At 42.7% G+C, this 16,193-nt stretch overlaps 1 protein-coding gene across 1 annotated transcript in view; it reads left to right on the forward strand.

The window, feature by feature from the left end:
- Positions 1-910: 910 nt before the first annotated feature.
- LOC107122519 (ATP-dependent DNA helicase Q5-like) overlaps positions 911-16,193 on the forward strand; it is a 33,790-nt gene continuing 18,507 nt past the window's right edge. Inside the window, exons 1-8 of the mRNA XM_015425632.1 lie at positions 911-984; positions 4,273-4,491; positions 5,537-5,633; positions 7,181-7,217; positions 8,940-8,998; positions 9,853-9,926; positions 13,391-13,484; positions 15,620-15,760. Coding sequence (XP_015281118.1) covers positions 911-984; positions 4,273-4,491; positions 5,537-5,633; positions 7,181-7,217; positions 8,940-8,998; positions 9,853-9,926; positions 13,391-13,484; positions 15,620-15,760 — 795 coding nt within the window. The remainder of the gene's footprint in view (positions 985-4,272; positions 4,492-5,536; positions 5,634-7,180; positions 7,218-8,939; positions 8,999-9,852; positions 9,927-13,390; positions 13,485-15,619; positions 15,761-16,193) is intronic.

The raw sequence follows: 16,193 nt of genomic DNA on the forward strand, positions 1-16,193 counted from the left end.
GCCGAAGATGGGGGAGTATATTTCTTTGTTTGTCTACTCATTTCATCAAAAATACAAGACCAATTTAAATATCCCAATATTTAAGCACACCAGATTAATCATTTCTATTTCTATATTCCAAATAAAAATACCACTTAACCAAACTTAATCACACAGTATCTAACATTTCTCTTTCTATATTCCAATTAAAAATACCACTAATCACACAACATCTAACATTTCAAAATATAACAAAGACTTCTTTTAAAGTTGCATTTATAATCCAAGCTCACACATTTCCATTTAAGATAAGTCAAAAAAAGTAAAAGAGAAAAAAGGACTGTTAGAAATATGTTCAACCATCCAGCAAAATTAATTTGTAATCCAACACCATAGCCAATGTGGGAAATCTTCAAAGCCGAGAAAAGTGCTTATTCCTGATAAAATGAATGTAGGGCAATGTTCAAAAACTTCCAAATACCAATCCTTCTTCTGTTTACTCACTTCTTCTGAGTGTCTTAATATCCAGAGAGTATTCCAATTAAAATAGCTCCGTCTCTACACTCAGAATTTGTGTAAGAGCCACTTTTGGGGGGGGGTGTTATCTGCCAAACTTCCCCTCTCCTCCAGATCCTTCTGAGCAATGCAACTGGGACCGCAATTAGAGAAAGGTCGAAAGAGGTTGTCTTAGGCAATAACTCACAGTTCAAAGCCAAGAAGTTACAGGCAGAATGAAGTTTCATCTGAAAGTCACTGTTAATTCCGGAGCACATAGCTAGCAGCCATAAATTTTGGCTGCTAAGAGAGGAGCGCCCCCAAAAAGGCACCCCAAACTTCAGAAATCCCCTACGAGGGTCCCTGTAGGGTCTGCCAGCTTCCAGAACCCCCGGAAAAGGGTGGCTCAGCATGTCTTCAGAAGAGCTTTCCCGAGATGCAGCAGAAAGGACCACAGGAAACCAGAAAACCTGGTTCTAGGGCAGACTTGAAGGACAGCCTGCTTGTGAAGTAAATTTGAACTATATATTTATTTATTTATTTATTTATTTATTTATTCAATCAACTTATTATACCGCCCTAACCCCTAGGGGTCTCTGGGCGATTTACAGGGGTGTTCTATGAACTGTTATTACCCTATCTAAGGCCACATACTGTAGGGGTGGGGATTTCCTACCAGCACCCTGTGGTGGGTCCGCTGCGTCCTCTCTCTGGCTCGGCTTCTTCCTTCTCAACGGTTTTTCTGGCATCTTTTTTCCGCTGGTCCGGCTGCTTTCCTTGGTGGGACCGCCTTCTCGGCGCACGCCTCCGATGTTTCTCCGCACCACGCCGTCCCAGGCTCCTCCGCCACCGCCGCCATTGATGTTCTCGCCACTCGCTGCTGCGACCACCACACACCTTGTTACGGAGGCGGGTGCCCCCCACCCTTCTAAGGGTGGGTACCCATTTGCCTACTCGCTTGATTTAATTGCTTTCGGGCCGCTGGGTGGGCGGGAGCTGGGAGTCGGGCCAGGCGCTCACCCTTGCCGCGGTGGATTCTCGAACAGCCATAGTGGCTGTTTCTAGTTGTTACTTTGGCAGGCGTTTAACCACCTGCGCCACTGCTCCTGTCCATCATACTCCTGTCCATCATACTCCTGTCCATCATAAAATAAAGGAGAATCTTGCATAAGTTAACAGTCAACAAGATTGCAGGCTGTATTTCAAGGCTATTTTGTACATATAGAGGCAAACCCAATTTTACTGCTGTGTATCTGCTTAGGAGCCACAGCCAATCATATCTTCCTGATGAGCATGTTGTTCAATGCTTGTGTTTATAAACATGTGAATGCAAACCATTATATTTTAGGTGCACACTTTAAATGTTAGGTGTTGTCCAAGTCTAGGCCTTGGTCCCAACTTGACTCCCCCTCACCCAGTGAGATGCTATGGGGGGGGGAGCCTGGAGCACCTAGGTAGGGAAACAACGGCAGTGACAGTGGGGAGAGCAGTGTGGGCCCCAGTCAACTTAGCAGCAGCAGCAGCAGGAAGGGAGGTGAGGAAGCCCTCCCCACAAAAGCCTGCAGTCAGGTTGCACCCAGCTAAGAGACAGGGAAGGGAATTTTCCCATCTTGAGCAACAGGAAGAAGGGGAGGGAGATGGAAGATTAGCAGCCTAGGGAGCAGCTAATTGACCATCTCCTTTTATCAATTCCAGGGGGAGGGGGAGCCAGGGCCCAGGGTCAAATAAAAGGGAGGCTTCCAGACCAAGGTGGGAGGAAACAGGCTGAGCATATGCACCCCAGAAGAAAGGACAAGAAAGCCAATCAAGGGAAGGAGGATGTTATAGCCTCCTCTCCATCCCATTCTGAGGCTGATTGAGAAGTCTAACTGACCTTAGCCAGCATGGCAGAGTGAGGGAGTGCCTCGCAAACGTACACATAAAAGCTGTAATGTGTGAAGTGGTTCCCAGTGTCTTGTTGAACAATCAGGATTTTGCAGGATAGATGATGGACCAGGAGGCAAGGTTCATTGGAAAGCCAAGGAAAGGCAGGACATTTCTTTTGCTTACACTTGAAGACCTGTAGTGGAGAGAAGGAAGGATATAGGTAGGCTAGTTGTCTTGAGCAACACCTGGCCAGGGCTGATCATTCTGTCATATTTTTATCCTACAGTTCTTCCTTACATAATTGGTTTGGTTTGTTTTATCCCACATGAACACTGTAGGGTAGGTTGGGTTGGGTTGGGTTGAGAGAGAGAGAGTACCTAGCACCACCACTGGGGCTTGGTTCAGGCCATCAGCTAATGCCTGTGAGATGATGCCCCCTGTGCTGCTGCTGGCTGGAAGTAAGCTGAGCTCTTGCACTGGCAGTGGCCACCCACAGAGTACTGCTTCGCCACCAATTGGTGTGGTTTTGGGAGGTGACACAAGCATAAGTTGCTATACCTCTCTCCTCTGATGTCATCAGGGCTCCCCCCCGGGAAAAGGTGGATCAAGAGCTACCTGCTCCAGCTCATCATGCTCTTCTTCCTTCCTGGCCTTGCAGCCAGGGAGTGTTACAACTCACTTTTGTGTCCTGACCCACAGTTTGTGAAACCACTGAGCTAGGGCAAGTATTACCATATTTACTTGAATACAAGAAGATATATTTTACTTTGGGGGGGGCTTTTAAAGGGGGGGATTGTCTTACATCTTACACTCAGATAACACATTTACATAAAACTGCCCCCATTCTGTGACTGGTGGGGACTACTGAGGAGAGCTGCCTCTCCCACACCTTTGCTAATTCAGGGCCACTCTGCCTCACCTGCAGAGAGAGGCAAGAGGGTTTGCCCAGAAAGCAAAGTATGGTGGGAGGGAAAAGCTAGAAAGGCTGAGGAGGGAGCTGGAAGCAGCCCATGTGACCATGTTGCAGGATACACTCACTTCCTCTGTCTCCCAAATGACTGGACTAGTTGAAAGGCACTGAGGCGATAAAAGAGGCCATGCTTGCTGTGAAACATGGTAGAATCTGGAACCAATGGGCTGGACTTTATGGCTTTTCACCAAGACTTCCTCCAACACAGAGAGACTTTATCAGAAAAAGTCATTCTGTATTGAAGGAAGACTAAACAGAAGAAAGTCATAGGATCCAACCCAACAGTTCTGCTTTCCCACCCCCCACCCAAAGGCTGCAGTTCCATGTCTGCACTTTGTTAATAAACGTAACTGTCGTCAAGGTAAACCTGTTTCTCATGGCAGTGGGCATTTTCAGTCTATCTTATCTCATCACCTGATAACTTATTTATTTCTATTCCATCCTTTCTTTATGGGGTTTAGGGGTGGCAAATACTGTTCTCTGCATTTTTATCCCTTTAGTCACCTTTTGAGGTAGCATAGGTTGAGAGAGAATGACTGTCCCAAAATCACCAGTGAGTTTCATGATGACTGTGTGAGGACTTGAACCTGGGGCCCCTCCCCATGGTCAGTCTGTTGCCACTACACTACAGTGGCCTTCTTCAGCCAAGGTACTGAGGGACTGTTAGTGTTTGTAGAGTCTTGAGGTCAAGTGGGTGGCTAGAGATTGGCAGCTGACAGAATTGTAACTCCATGCCACAGTTAGATCTCTTCCCCATGATATGTGAGTCCTACTGCTCTGTTTGTAACTCAGTAAATTGTGGCAGTGATTGAATGTGTTTGTGTTAGTTGTAGATAGCCATTTAATCTGGTTTATCAAGTGATTTCCTGGGGTGTAAGGGTAAGGATCCCAGAGACTTTGCATAGACAAAGAAGAGTCTGCCAGTACTGTTTCTCAAAAGTGGTTTTATTTTTGTCTTTTAGCTGTCGCCATGCTGCCATAGCCAAATACTTTGGGGATGCCATCCCGCAGTGCAACAAATGCTGTGATTATTGTAAGAACCCAGCAGCTGTGAAAAAGCATCTTGAAGCACTGGAGCAATGTACCAGTAGCTGGAACAGGACCCGCATTGGATCCTCTGCTTACTCATCAGACATAGAGTTATATGAAGGAGGAAGAAGAGGCTACGGTGGCTTCAGCAAGTATGTGTTTGGCAACCTGACTTTGTCAGGAGCAAATTCTGCTGATAATTTTTTCTTCTTCTTCAGTCCTTTTACTGAGTATTCAGCTGATGTTTCTGACAAATATTTTCTTAAAACTTAAGCACAAAGATCCTGAGCTCCTTTCCCCATAAATAAGGTCACCTCTGAAGTCACAATCAACTACAGTGTAATGATTCCATGTTTTGGTGTGTGTATGTGTGTATCTTTAAATGTTGTTTGACTGTAGTAAGAAGAGTGATAGAGGGAGACAAGTGTGATTTAATTGGCTGATGACTGAGTGTGGGAGGAGATGTTCTGAGAGGAATCTGTGTGTGTGTTTTATGACAGAGTTCTGTGTATGGGTCTTTGGAAAGTGAAGTGTGGAAGAGCTATGAAGAGGGTCTGTGTGACTCTAAAGGTTTTGTGACAGAGTCTATATGGCAAAGAAACAAGTAGTGTCTAAACTGTGTGGTTAGACAAATGTTTTATCTTGTGTGCCTAAGACAAAGAGCTTAGCCAGCATGGCTACATATATGAGAGAGAGAAGCCTGTCAGCGTGGAATTTTGGTGTCTGAGAGACTGTGTGTGACACCTTACCAGTTATATTTACAAGTCCCTTTTTCCAGAAACAGTTCAAGATAACCAGAAACCTATTTTGTTCTTTATTCAATAAATCAATTTTTGTTTAAACATATCCCAGAAATCAGTACAGTCCTTCCTCAGGGCCACATAGTCCTCTGAAATGCCCAGACCCTGGGTCATACTACCAGCAGAGAGAGAATTTGAATTTTTAATTCCTGATTCCTGCTGGCAGCAGAAAACTACCAAGTTTATATACACAGAGAGTGGTTTAAAGGAAAAACAGTCTCCCCCTATAAGCAAGCATGCCACATACAGCCTCGACCAACAGATAAAGTCTACAAAGTTTAGCTAGGCAGATGCTAGATTGTGGCTACATTGCTACTCTTTGAGATTAGTTCAAGATTTCAAACCTTGTCCATAGCATTCCTGTTCAGTTGCCAATTCTTTTTTGGTTTTTACTCAGTTACGATGAAGACAGTAGGAGTGTGGATGAAGCCAATGAAGAGAATCAGAAAAAGGAATGGAATAACTTTTATAAGCAACAAATGAAGCTGCGCAAGGTTAGTTGATAACCTTTCTACACATTGTAGAGGCCTTATTGAAAGAAAGAGTATGAGTGTTAGAGAGAGTCCGTACTATCAAGTCCGTACTATGACCATGCAGGTCCTAAAGAACTTGTAAAGCATTGTTTGTGTTGTTGAACCTGGGCCTTGTTCTTTGCTTTCTCTGTAGCATGATTTCACACACACACACACACACACACTTTAATTTCCACAGTGTTTTACTACCAGGTATCCAGGGAAGGAAGCTGCAGGGTTTTCCTCTTCCGCTTGTGCCTCTTTTTGTCTACAGTCTATTTTCCAAGAGAATATCATTCACTCAAGTGGTCTTCTGAGACAAGAGCCATCTGTACAGATCATGGTGTTTGCCTGTCCTCTTCACACAGAGAAGAAAGCTTTGGGGATTTAAATTACTATAACTCCGAAATACTTAGAATGGTCCTTTATAAAGGTTAAGCAGTAATCCTAACCCTGCTTAGCAAAGAGCCATCTTTAGCTTAGAATAGAAACTGTTCAGTAAATATGGGGGCTTGAAGTCTTCTGAACATAAATTTCAAAATCTGGTTCAAACCTTGGCATCATGTGTTCCTTCTGGTCTTTTCCATAAGGTTTATCTATTTACAAAATTTATATCCTGCCTTTCTGCCCTTACAAGGGCTGCCAAGGTGACTAACAATTTAAAAGATACATGATAAACTTACATTATAAAACCATTATAATAAAAGTATACATTATTAAAATAACTTTTAAAATAGTTTAAAACTGTTAAAATACATACAGAACTATTAAGTACATACAAACAGGGCTATTTTTGGGTAGGAAGGCACAGGAACGGAGTTCCGGCTGGCTTCAGAGTTGGCCACGCCCACTCCAGCCAAAACCTCTGTGTGCGTGACTACAGACAGAAGGCCTGGAGAGTGACCCACCCAGCAACTCTGAGGTTGGCGGGCCAGGGGGCCCTGGAAGGATCGGGGAGGCATTTAATTGGGGTGCCTGGGCAAGCCAAGGGAAGGCAGTTTAAGCTGCCTTGCCTTCCCTTCCCTGCCCTTCAAAGGGGAGCTTGCCTAGGCTCCCCACAGCCGCAGGGCGCCTGGGCAAGCCAAGGGAAGGCATGGGGTGTGGCCTAATAGGCTAGTAAGCTGTGCTGTCAGGGGTGTGGTCTAATATGCTAATGAGTTCCTGCTATTGGGTGTGGCCTATTATACTAATGAGTTCCTGCTGGGATTTTTCTACAAAAAAAGCCCTGCATACAAAATATAAAAATGTTGATTAGAAAGGAGGGGTCATTTGAGGGAACACCAGATGAGACAAAAAATCTTCACCCACTGGTGGAAGACAGCAACAGAAGGGGGCAGATGTCCCTGGGGACATTCCAGAACTTTGGTGCCATGACTGAGAAGGCCCTCTCCTGAGTTGCCACCGACCTAATCTCCAAAGGTGGGAGGCACTTAAAGCAAGGCACCTAAAGATGTCTGTAGCGGAGTTCATAAGGGATTGGGCAGTCTTTCAGGTTGCTTGTGATGTTTCTTTGTTTTATTTTCTTTCAGGGTAAAGAAGTTGAAAAAGACAATTTTGTCCCCCCAGGTAATTTTTGCATTATTTCATAGATTACAGATGAGGGTTTAATGGAAGGTCATAGAACTGATTCCTTTTGAGGCATCCTAGTTAAGTAAAGTTACCATCAAAGCTCCCTCTAAGCTGTGGAGTCTTGTGAGCAAAAATTCTACTTTGTGAGCTACAGGCATTAGGGTTCTGAGCAAGCGATTTGGCTCTTGCGTAAATCAGTTTGCTCTGGAGCCATCCTTCCTGAGCAAAGACAAAAATGTGTGAGCCGGAGGCTAAAAAACTGTGAGCTAGCTCACACTGACTCAGCTTAGAGGGAACACTGGTTACCATCATAACATATAGCCTGCTTGTGCCGTTTTCATAGCAAAAATAGCCAGCACTTGCCTTTGGGAACAGGAAGTCTTTTGTTTTTGCTTTGTTTTAATATGAACTGGTCAGGCCCAGTGTAATCAAGCATAAGGTCTATTACTCAAACAAATTGGGTTTAAATCTAACTTTGTTAGAAATTGCTGGGTGGATCACTGACTGCTTACATTCATGTCTGTCGTGCAGGAAAAGTTGTGGGTGACATACCAGCCAATGCTCCCTCTAAGCTGTGGAGTCTTGTGAGCAAAAATTCTATGTTGTGAGCTACTGGCATTAAAGTTGGCGAGCGATTTGGCTACTGCATAAATTCGTTTGCTCTGGAGCCATTCTTCCTGAGCTAAGATAAAAATGTGTGAGCTAGAGGCTAAAAAACTGTAAGCTAGCTCATACTAACTCAGCTTAGAGGGAACACTGATACCAGCACCAAGTTTTCCATATGGAAACCTATTACAGCCAAAACAGTTACAGTTAATTTGCATAATTATTAACATTAGCCATACAATTGTGAAGCCCTAAGTTTATTGCAACTTAATGTCTATTTCCTTCCAAATGCTTAAGGTTCTCTGCATGAGTTAATACCTTGATTCTACTACTTACCTGATTGAGCCCCTGCTTCCCTCCCTGGGTCACAGGAATAGGAAGGCAATCTGTTCTTTCAGAATATATATATATATTTAATTAATATTTATGTCCTTTATAAGACTTGCATGGATATAAGCATGTATACCTGGGATCTTAATTCTCCAAATTTTCCGTTTTTAAACTCCAATAAATTGGCCTAATAATGAACTAATTTTTATCTTTTAAGCCACTGTTTCCAGTACCTATATTTGTATTTTCCTGAAGACTTTAGAGGCCATATTCGTAATAATTCTGGTTTTGGTAACAATGATTAGACCTCAACATTTCTGTATTGTATATACCATGTCACTTGAATATTTTAGTAAACTTACGCTTTTATGTACTTGTATTTTAATTCTAATAGTATTCATGCTATTTTGTAGTTGTTTACTTAATCATTATTCATAATTTAATTGTTTTGTCCTTGATTTTACTGACCATAAGGTGCTAAATTGTAGAATTCTTCCATGTAAATTGCAGGGCACACACTGTGCTTCCTCAAGCCTCACATTGATTTCCAGGTATAAAATCAGCGGGCACCCTATGCAAATCTAATGCCTCCCCAACTCATTCTTTTAATGCCTAAAAGGAAAATAACAAAAAAATCCTATCACCTTGGAATCCTCTAGAATCTAAGTCAAACTGCCCATCTGGAGCAAGAGGTAGTGCACCATGCCAAAAAAGCAAAAGAAATGGGAACTGACAGTACAGTTTGGATATTTTACGTATCTCTCTGTGTGTTTTTCATGGTAGCTGCTGATTGTCCCTTGAAAGATGCAGCCAGCAGGAAAATAGCCAGAATCACAGTGAAGGTAGGAAGAGGCTATGCATTTGGAAAAACAGGCTTTGGAAAAGTCTGCTTTTCCGCTTCCAGCTGATTGTGCCATTGTGTTCAAAGGGAGAAATAACTGTCAAGAAAATTGCACAGCTATAATGGTTCAAGTGTTATCCTAAATATTACAGTGTAATGATATGTTAAGGGAAGAATAACATCAAAGGTGTATGATACAGCAGCATAACTAGAGTATATTGTCCTTTAGTTATCAAATTTTAGAAATTCTAATAAATTGGAAAGGATGCAGAGAGAACATCAAATATTATAATACAGTTCAGAATCCAGATGTGAAAAGTCTAAAGGTAGTCATGTAGCTTCAAGGGGTGGTTCTGAAACTCCAGAAAAGCCTTTCAAGGTCTGATTATATTGTCATTTCTCCTAAAGCTTAACTTGTTGATGGCACCACCATTCTAGACACCTGCAGTTTTGTGCAGATCTGAACCTGCAGTAACCAGTTGTTATGCATGATTGCCCAAGACTGCGGTTCATAACCATTGCATGTTGAAGAGAAAAAGAAAACATGTCTGATCAGCAAACAAATGGAACAAGTTACTCTTAAGAAAATGTTAGGTAAGCATGGTTACCATGCTGCCTACTAGGAATGCTTGTTGTTGTTGTTGTTCAGTCGCACAGTCGAGTCCGACTCTTCGCGACCCCATGAACCAGCTCCCGCCAGGCCCTCCTGTCTTCCGCCGTCCTCTGAAGTTGGCTCAATTTCATGTTCGGGAAATTGCTAGGAACTGCTTAAGCACTGCATGTTGGAAATGGTCCTTTACTTCTTTAATAACTACAGCCTAGAATCATCTTTTACTGATTCTTGTTTGATTTCAGGCTAGAGAGCACTGCCTGAAGATGTTAGAAGAAGCACTGAACAGCAATCTGCAAGCCCCACTGACAGAAACCGGGTAGGAAATTAAAAGGGGATGGTATTGCTTGTAACGAGTACTTCACTGGCATAAATCAACATCAGGGGCTTTTGTTTGGCCAGCTCCTGCTTTTTTATAAGCATGTGGCTGCAGTAACTGAAAATAATTTTTATCAGCTGCTGCATAAACTCCACTTTTTTCTGGGGAGAGGGAGGTTTTCAAAGGTTCATCCATACTTTTGTCACCCACCAGAGACTAAACTAATAAAATGTTCTATACATGGGGCTGCACCTGAAGATACTTCAGAAGCTTCAGCTAGTTCAGATGGCAGTGGGATCATATTCTTGTAATGATGGGAGATGTGAACCTGTTCCAAGTTGTATTACATCAGCTGCTTTGCCTGCTGGCATGCCTCAGGGTCTAGTTCAAGGTGCTGACATTAACACTGAAAATCCTTCACATCCACACACATCTTAACCAATGTTCCCTCTAAGCTATGGAGACTTGTGAGCAAAAATTCTACTTTGTGAGCTACTGGCATTAAAGTAGTGAGCGAGTGATTTGGCTACTGCATAAATTAGTTTGCTCTAGAGCCATCCTTCCTGAGCTGAGACAAAAATGTGTGAGCCAGAGGCTAAAAAACTGTGAGCTAGCTCACACTAACTCAGCTTAGAGGGAACACTGATCTTAACCCTCCATTCTATTTACATTCCTTGAATCAAGTCCTGCTTTTTGGAACTGAAATGAATAGCCATTCTTAGGTTGTTTCATACACTCTATGTGCAAGGGTGTAACTTACGCTGTATTAAGCAAATATATAATAATTGGCCCATGAAAGCTTGCTATAGCCTGTCACCTTTTTTTTCTTGGATTCCAGAAGCTGCAATTCTCTTTTGTCTCCATTAGCGGGAAGTAGTATACTGTACTATACTGCTTGCCAGGCAAGGCGGGATATAAGTCAAAATAAACAAATAAATAAATATAATAGGGGTGTGCATTGGGCTCTACCTGAGCCAAAAATACACCTGAAAAATACCTTATCAGTATTTTTCAGGTATATTTTGGCATCCCAAATGTATCCGGGTCTTCTCAGGAAACCTGGGGGGAAATCCTGAGAAGATCCCGAATATAGAATCATAGAGTTGGAAGATGACCTCCAGGATCATCTAGTCCAACTCCTTGCACAGTGCAGGAAAGTCACAAATACCTGCCCCACCCACACCCCTAGTGACCACTGTTCAGTGCTCAGAAAATGACAAAAACCTCCAGGATATATTCCAGAATTACCGGTAGATCTGAAAACAGCAAGAGGCAGGAGCAGATTACTCCTATGTCTCAGCTGCTTTAGGCTTCTGAAGCGCTTGAGTATGCAATATTCCATTGGTTGGTACTGTAGATGCAGATAAAACTTATGCCAGTGTCAAAGATGTTCTTGGCAAACAGCTGTTTGTTTAAACCGAGCTGCAAGAGAAGTCAGCCCAGGATCAGCCAGGGCCGCGAGAGCTGAGAGCTCTGTGCTGCCTTGGCTGGGGATGGCTCCTCTTGCAGCTCAGTTTAAATCAAGCTGCAAACAATGTTCCCTCTAAGCTCCACAGTGTTGTGAGCAAAAATTCTACCTCATAAGCAAAAAACGCTAGTCGCATTCAGTGTTCCCTCTAAGCCAAGTTAGTGTGAGCTAGCTCACAGTTATTTAGCCTCTAGTCCACGCATTTTGTCTTAGCTCAGGAAGGATGGCTCCAGAGCAAACTAATTTATACAGTAGCCAAATCACTCTCTCACAACTTTAATGCCAGTAGCTCACAAAGTAGCATTTTTGCTCTCAAGACTCCACAGCTTAGAGGGAACATTGGTCGCATTAAAGTTGTGAGCAAGTCTACATTTGACTATTGCATAAATTATTTTTAGAATACTTCCATAACCTTGTAAAAATCTCATTTTATGAATATTTTATGAACAATTTAAACATGAGAAAACAGAATCAAGTCAAATTGCATTACACAAACTGTTGTCCTCTACAGGGGTAGACCTGGCCTCTGGAGAACAGGTCTCCCTGCCCCTTCCACTGTATTGGTAGACCTACTTTGGGGTTTTTTTTAGTGAAATATGACAACCAGCATTACAGGTAAAGTAAAACAGAGGTGGAACAATCACTGTCGAAACCCTGCCTAACCTAACAAACAGGAAGTTGCTTATGTGTTATCAACCTGCCCAAACTACTTATTTATTCAAATATTTATATCCTACTTTTCCCTGTGACTCAAGGCAGCTTACAAATCATACTGAAAAGCACAATAGGGTTGTGCAAAAAAATCGGTGATTCTGGCTCAGTTATAGCCTATGGGGACCATTATAGTCAATTAGCCCCATAGGCTATAATGGAGAATTGATTTGGGGGCATCTGGGGCTCTGGAGGGGGGCTGTTTTTTGAGGTACAGGCACCAAATTTTCACCAAATAGATTGAACCGGGGGTCCAATTCTGTGGGCCCAGAAGGAGGTGCCCCTATCCTCCATTGTTTCCTATGGAAGGTAAAAAATGTGAGTTGAACCTCTGAGCAGCCCTCTGAAATGTTGTGTGCCAGCTCCTCTTAGTGCAGCTTAGAGGAAACTGTGCTGTAAAAGAAGTCAACCCAGGATCATCCGGGGCAGCAGGCTCTGAGAGCTCCACACTGCCTCGGTTTGGCATTGGCTTCTCTTGCAGCCCAGCTTAAACCGGGCTGCATAAGAAGTCAGCCCAGGATCAGCTGTGCCTGCAGGCATAGCTTCTGATGTGCAATTTTTTCCCAATTTTTTTCTTCTCAGGTCTATTGGACCCGAAAAAATTCTGGATTTCCTTAAAATCCTGGATCTGAATACAGCACTGGTATTGGGATCTGGGATTTTTCAGGAAACTTAATTTTTTCCCCCCAGTTCAGTATACCTGAACCAAAAGGGGGGGGGTTGCACACCCCTACTGTACAAAGTTAGGCTTATGAAGCACTATACCCTATTCCCTTGGTTAGTACTGTAGAAGCACATAAAACTTATGCCAGTGGTGAAGATGTTCTTGGGCCTTTGTCTTTCTGTTCTGTCTCCAGTCACCAAAAAATTAGCTCTGGCTAAATGACACTGTTGCTACTAGAGCCCTGATCTAGGGTTACCAGGTCCCATGCTATGGCAGGTAATGTCCTGCCGCTACTCTTTCTTCCTGCCGCCACTTGGAGCAGTGGCTGGCGGGGGAAGAAATCACTGGTATCGTACACAGCATAATGTGATGTCCTATCACTCTAGGAATTGCTGGAGTCATTTCTAGAGTGATGTGATGTTACTTCCTGTCTTCCCTGGAAGTGACACCACACCACATGTGATGCCAGCACCCTTATGTCCCTGCCCCCCATCTCACACCAACTGCCAGCCATCAGCTGATCACATAGTAATAACTCTTAAAATTAGAGATTTAAGTATTTCCCTTGCTGATGGAGACATACATCCTAACACAATTGATGAAACTGTGGGCATGTTTCAGGTCAGATCCTCTAAAATGTGTTGTGGAAATGGAGTATGAGGCTTTCCAGCTCAGTAAGACAGCAAATTTATATAAGGCTGCTGTTCTCAAGAAGGTAAGAAATGGCTGTTGATGCCAAGGGACCGAATAAACTTGAGTAGTTCACCCAGTGTTTTGACTTTTAAACCTGCGGTTGATGTTTCTGCTATGTATGTCTAATAAGAAGGTGCACACCTGCTTCCTCAGTCCTGTTCCTTTGTCATCTGTATTATAATAAATAGCAGAAAGAATGTTCATCTGGATTCTTAATTTCTGTAGTCTCAAGTATTCCAGTAGTTTTATGACTAGGTAGCCCCCTTGAAGTTGTGTGTTTGCTTTTCTAAAGAGCAGTCATTCTTAAAACAATAAGATTTTTGCAGCCTTCGTGTAATCTTATGTTACTAGTTAAGCAGCAGATTTGGCTCTAATTGAAGCCCTTATGAAGAAGACTCTTAGAGCCAAACTAAACATGGGGGCCCTGGTTTTGCTTAAATATCAGCTGAATGAGTAGGATAATCATTCAGATGGCAATTCCTTTCCCCTCTGCTGTTTTGCCAATCCCCATTTCCCAGTTCCCACCCTGGAATATATAGGTACTGATATGTCACATGTGTGTGTTCCCACACAGAGCGAATAGTAGCATTGGGGAAGGCTGAGGAATTTGTACTGGCACAATGAAATGGGGGAAAGAGATTGCTACCCACACTCCCATGCCAAGATCTATGGGAGTGCCATTCTGGTGACTGTGAGAAGAGCTGAACAAGAAAAAATTGATAATCAGCCTTTATTTACAAGTGACTCAACATACAGAAGTCAACAAAACTAACAGGCTAATAAATGTATAGAGAGATGAGACTTGTTTATTAATTTTGGGGAATAAGTGTTTTCATTATAATGTTCTTTCATGTACTGTAGTATTATCTTTTTGTAAAAATAATTAGGGGTGTGCAAAGAAAAATTGGTATTTTTCAGGTTTAGGTATATTGAACCCAAAAAAATCAGTATTTCCCAAGATTCCCGAATCCCAATATTGGTATGGTATTGGAATTTGGGATATAATTGGGAAACTGAAATTTATTTGGCTCCATTATAGCCTATGGGAACCATTCCCCATAGGCTATAATGGAGAATTAATGCAGGGGTTTCTGGGGCCCGGGGGGGGGCTGATTTTGAAGTAGAGGTACCAAATTTGCAGCATAGCTGCTGGTGCCTCTCCTCAAAAAAAAAAAAAAAACCCTTCCAAGTTTTAAAAAGATTGGGCCAGGGCATCCAATTCTATGGGCCACCAAAGAAAGTGCCCCATCCTCCATTGTTTCCAGTGGAGGGGAAAAGGCATGTAAAGGGACACAGTCCCTTTAAATGCCCGAGTTCACTCGCCAAGTTGCACCGCCACAGCAGCAGCGCAGGCCAGCTTGGAGAAGGGATTTAAAGGGACCTCTTTAAATCCCTTCTCCAAGCTAGCACATGGTAGGACTCAGCAAGTGAAAGGCATTTAAAGAAACCCTTTAAATGCCAGAGTTCACTCGCCAAGTTGCACCACCACAGCAGCAGCACAGGCCAGCTTAGAGAAGGGATTTAAAGGGACCTCTTTAAATCCCTTCTCCAAGTTAGCACATGGTAGGACTCAGCAAGTGAACTCAGGCATTTAAAGAAAACCTTTAACTGCCAGAGTTCACTCACCAGGTTGCACCGCTGTTGTGTGGGCTGGCTTGGAGAAGTGATTTAAAGAGGTCTCTTTAGATCCCTTCTTCAAGTTGGCCCATGCCGTGGCAGCAGTGCAACTCAGCTTCTCCAGGTTATGCCTGAATAAAAGACGAATAATTTAGGCTTTTATTTGGGCTCAGCTACATTGGTAGCTGAATCAGATTCTCTAATCTGATCCAGCTGAATAAATATCTGAAAAAATACCAATAAGGTATTTTTCAGGTATTTATTTGGCTTGGTATATATCGAGTGCACACCCCTAAATATAATGCCTTAATTTATTACATTTTTGTGTTTTTACATGTTCGGTTAATGTTGTAATGTATCTGCTGCTTCTTAATCTTTCTCTTATTAAGAAGGAAAAGAGTAAATCAAAGCTAAGCTGTAAAGAGATGGGATGAAAAGAGCATAATTTGTTAATACTTCCTTACATGGAACTGCTGTTTGTACTGCTGTTTGTGGCAACTGGAAGGCTTCCGGACAATTTTTCCTGCTTTCTGCACAAAGGTGGCAGAAATTAACAAAGCTTCCAGAGATGGAGAGCTATATTCTGCATTTGCCTTGGGAGTCAGTGGCTGTCCCAGGATAAAAGCTGAACCAACTGCAACAGCTGATGATGGTTTCCATATACCATCCAAGATGAACACGGTAAGTACGGGTAGACACTGTCAGATCCGTAAGTAGTGTTGAAAGTTTTATAATGAAGATGGTCTTTTAACAGCTTATGGAGTTTCATTTCTATGATTCCTTCTAACATGGGTGTCCAGCAATCTTTATTCTCTTCTCCCCACTTCATGCTACTGCCACTTTCTGTTAGTGCTATCCGTAAAGTGTTGTGAATTTCAATTTAAGACACCTATAAGGTTATGGATGGACTAGATTTTAATTTCTGGTTTTCTAAGTGGTAACCTCGAGTCCTAAGAACACTTTCCTCGGAGTAAGCCCCACTGAGCAGTCATACTCTCTGAGAAAGCAGTCCTAAATAGGTCACTCAGAATCTTGCTCTGGTCCATTCAGTTGGGCTTACACCCAGGAAAGTGTTCTTAAGATTCTACTGTCAGTCATCTAGTTATATCTCATC

This window comes from Gekko japonicus, unplaced genomic scaffold (genome assembly GCF_001447785.1).
Source record: "Gekko japonicus isolate JY-2015 unplaced genomic scaffold, Gekko_japonicus_V1.1 scaffold1013, whole genome shotgun sequence".
Taxonomy (NCBI): Eukaryota; Metazoa; Chordata; class Lepidosauria; order Squamata; family Gekkonidae; genus Gekko; species Gekko japonicus.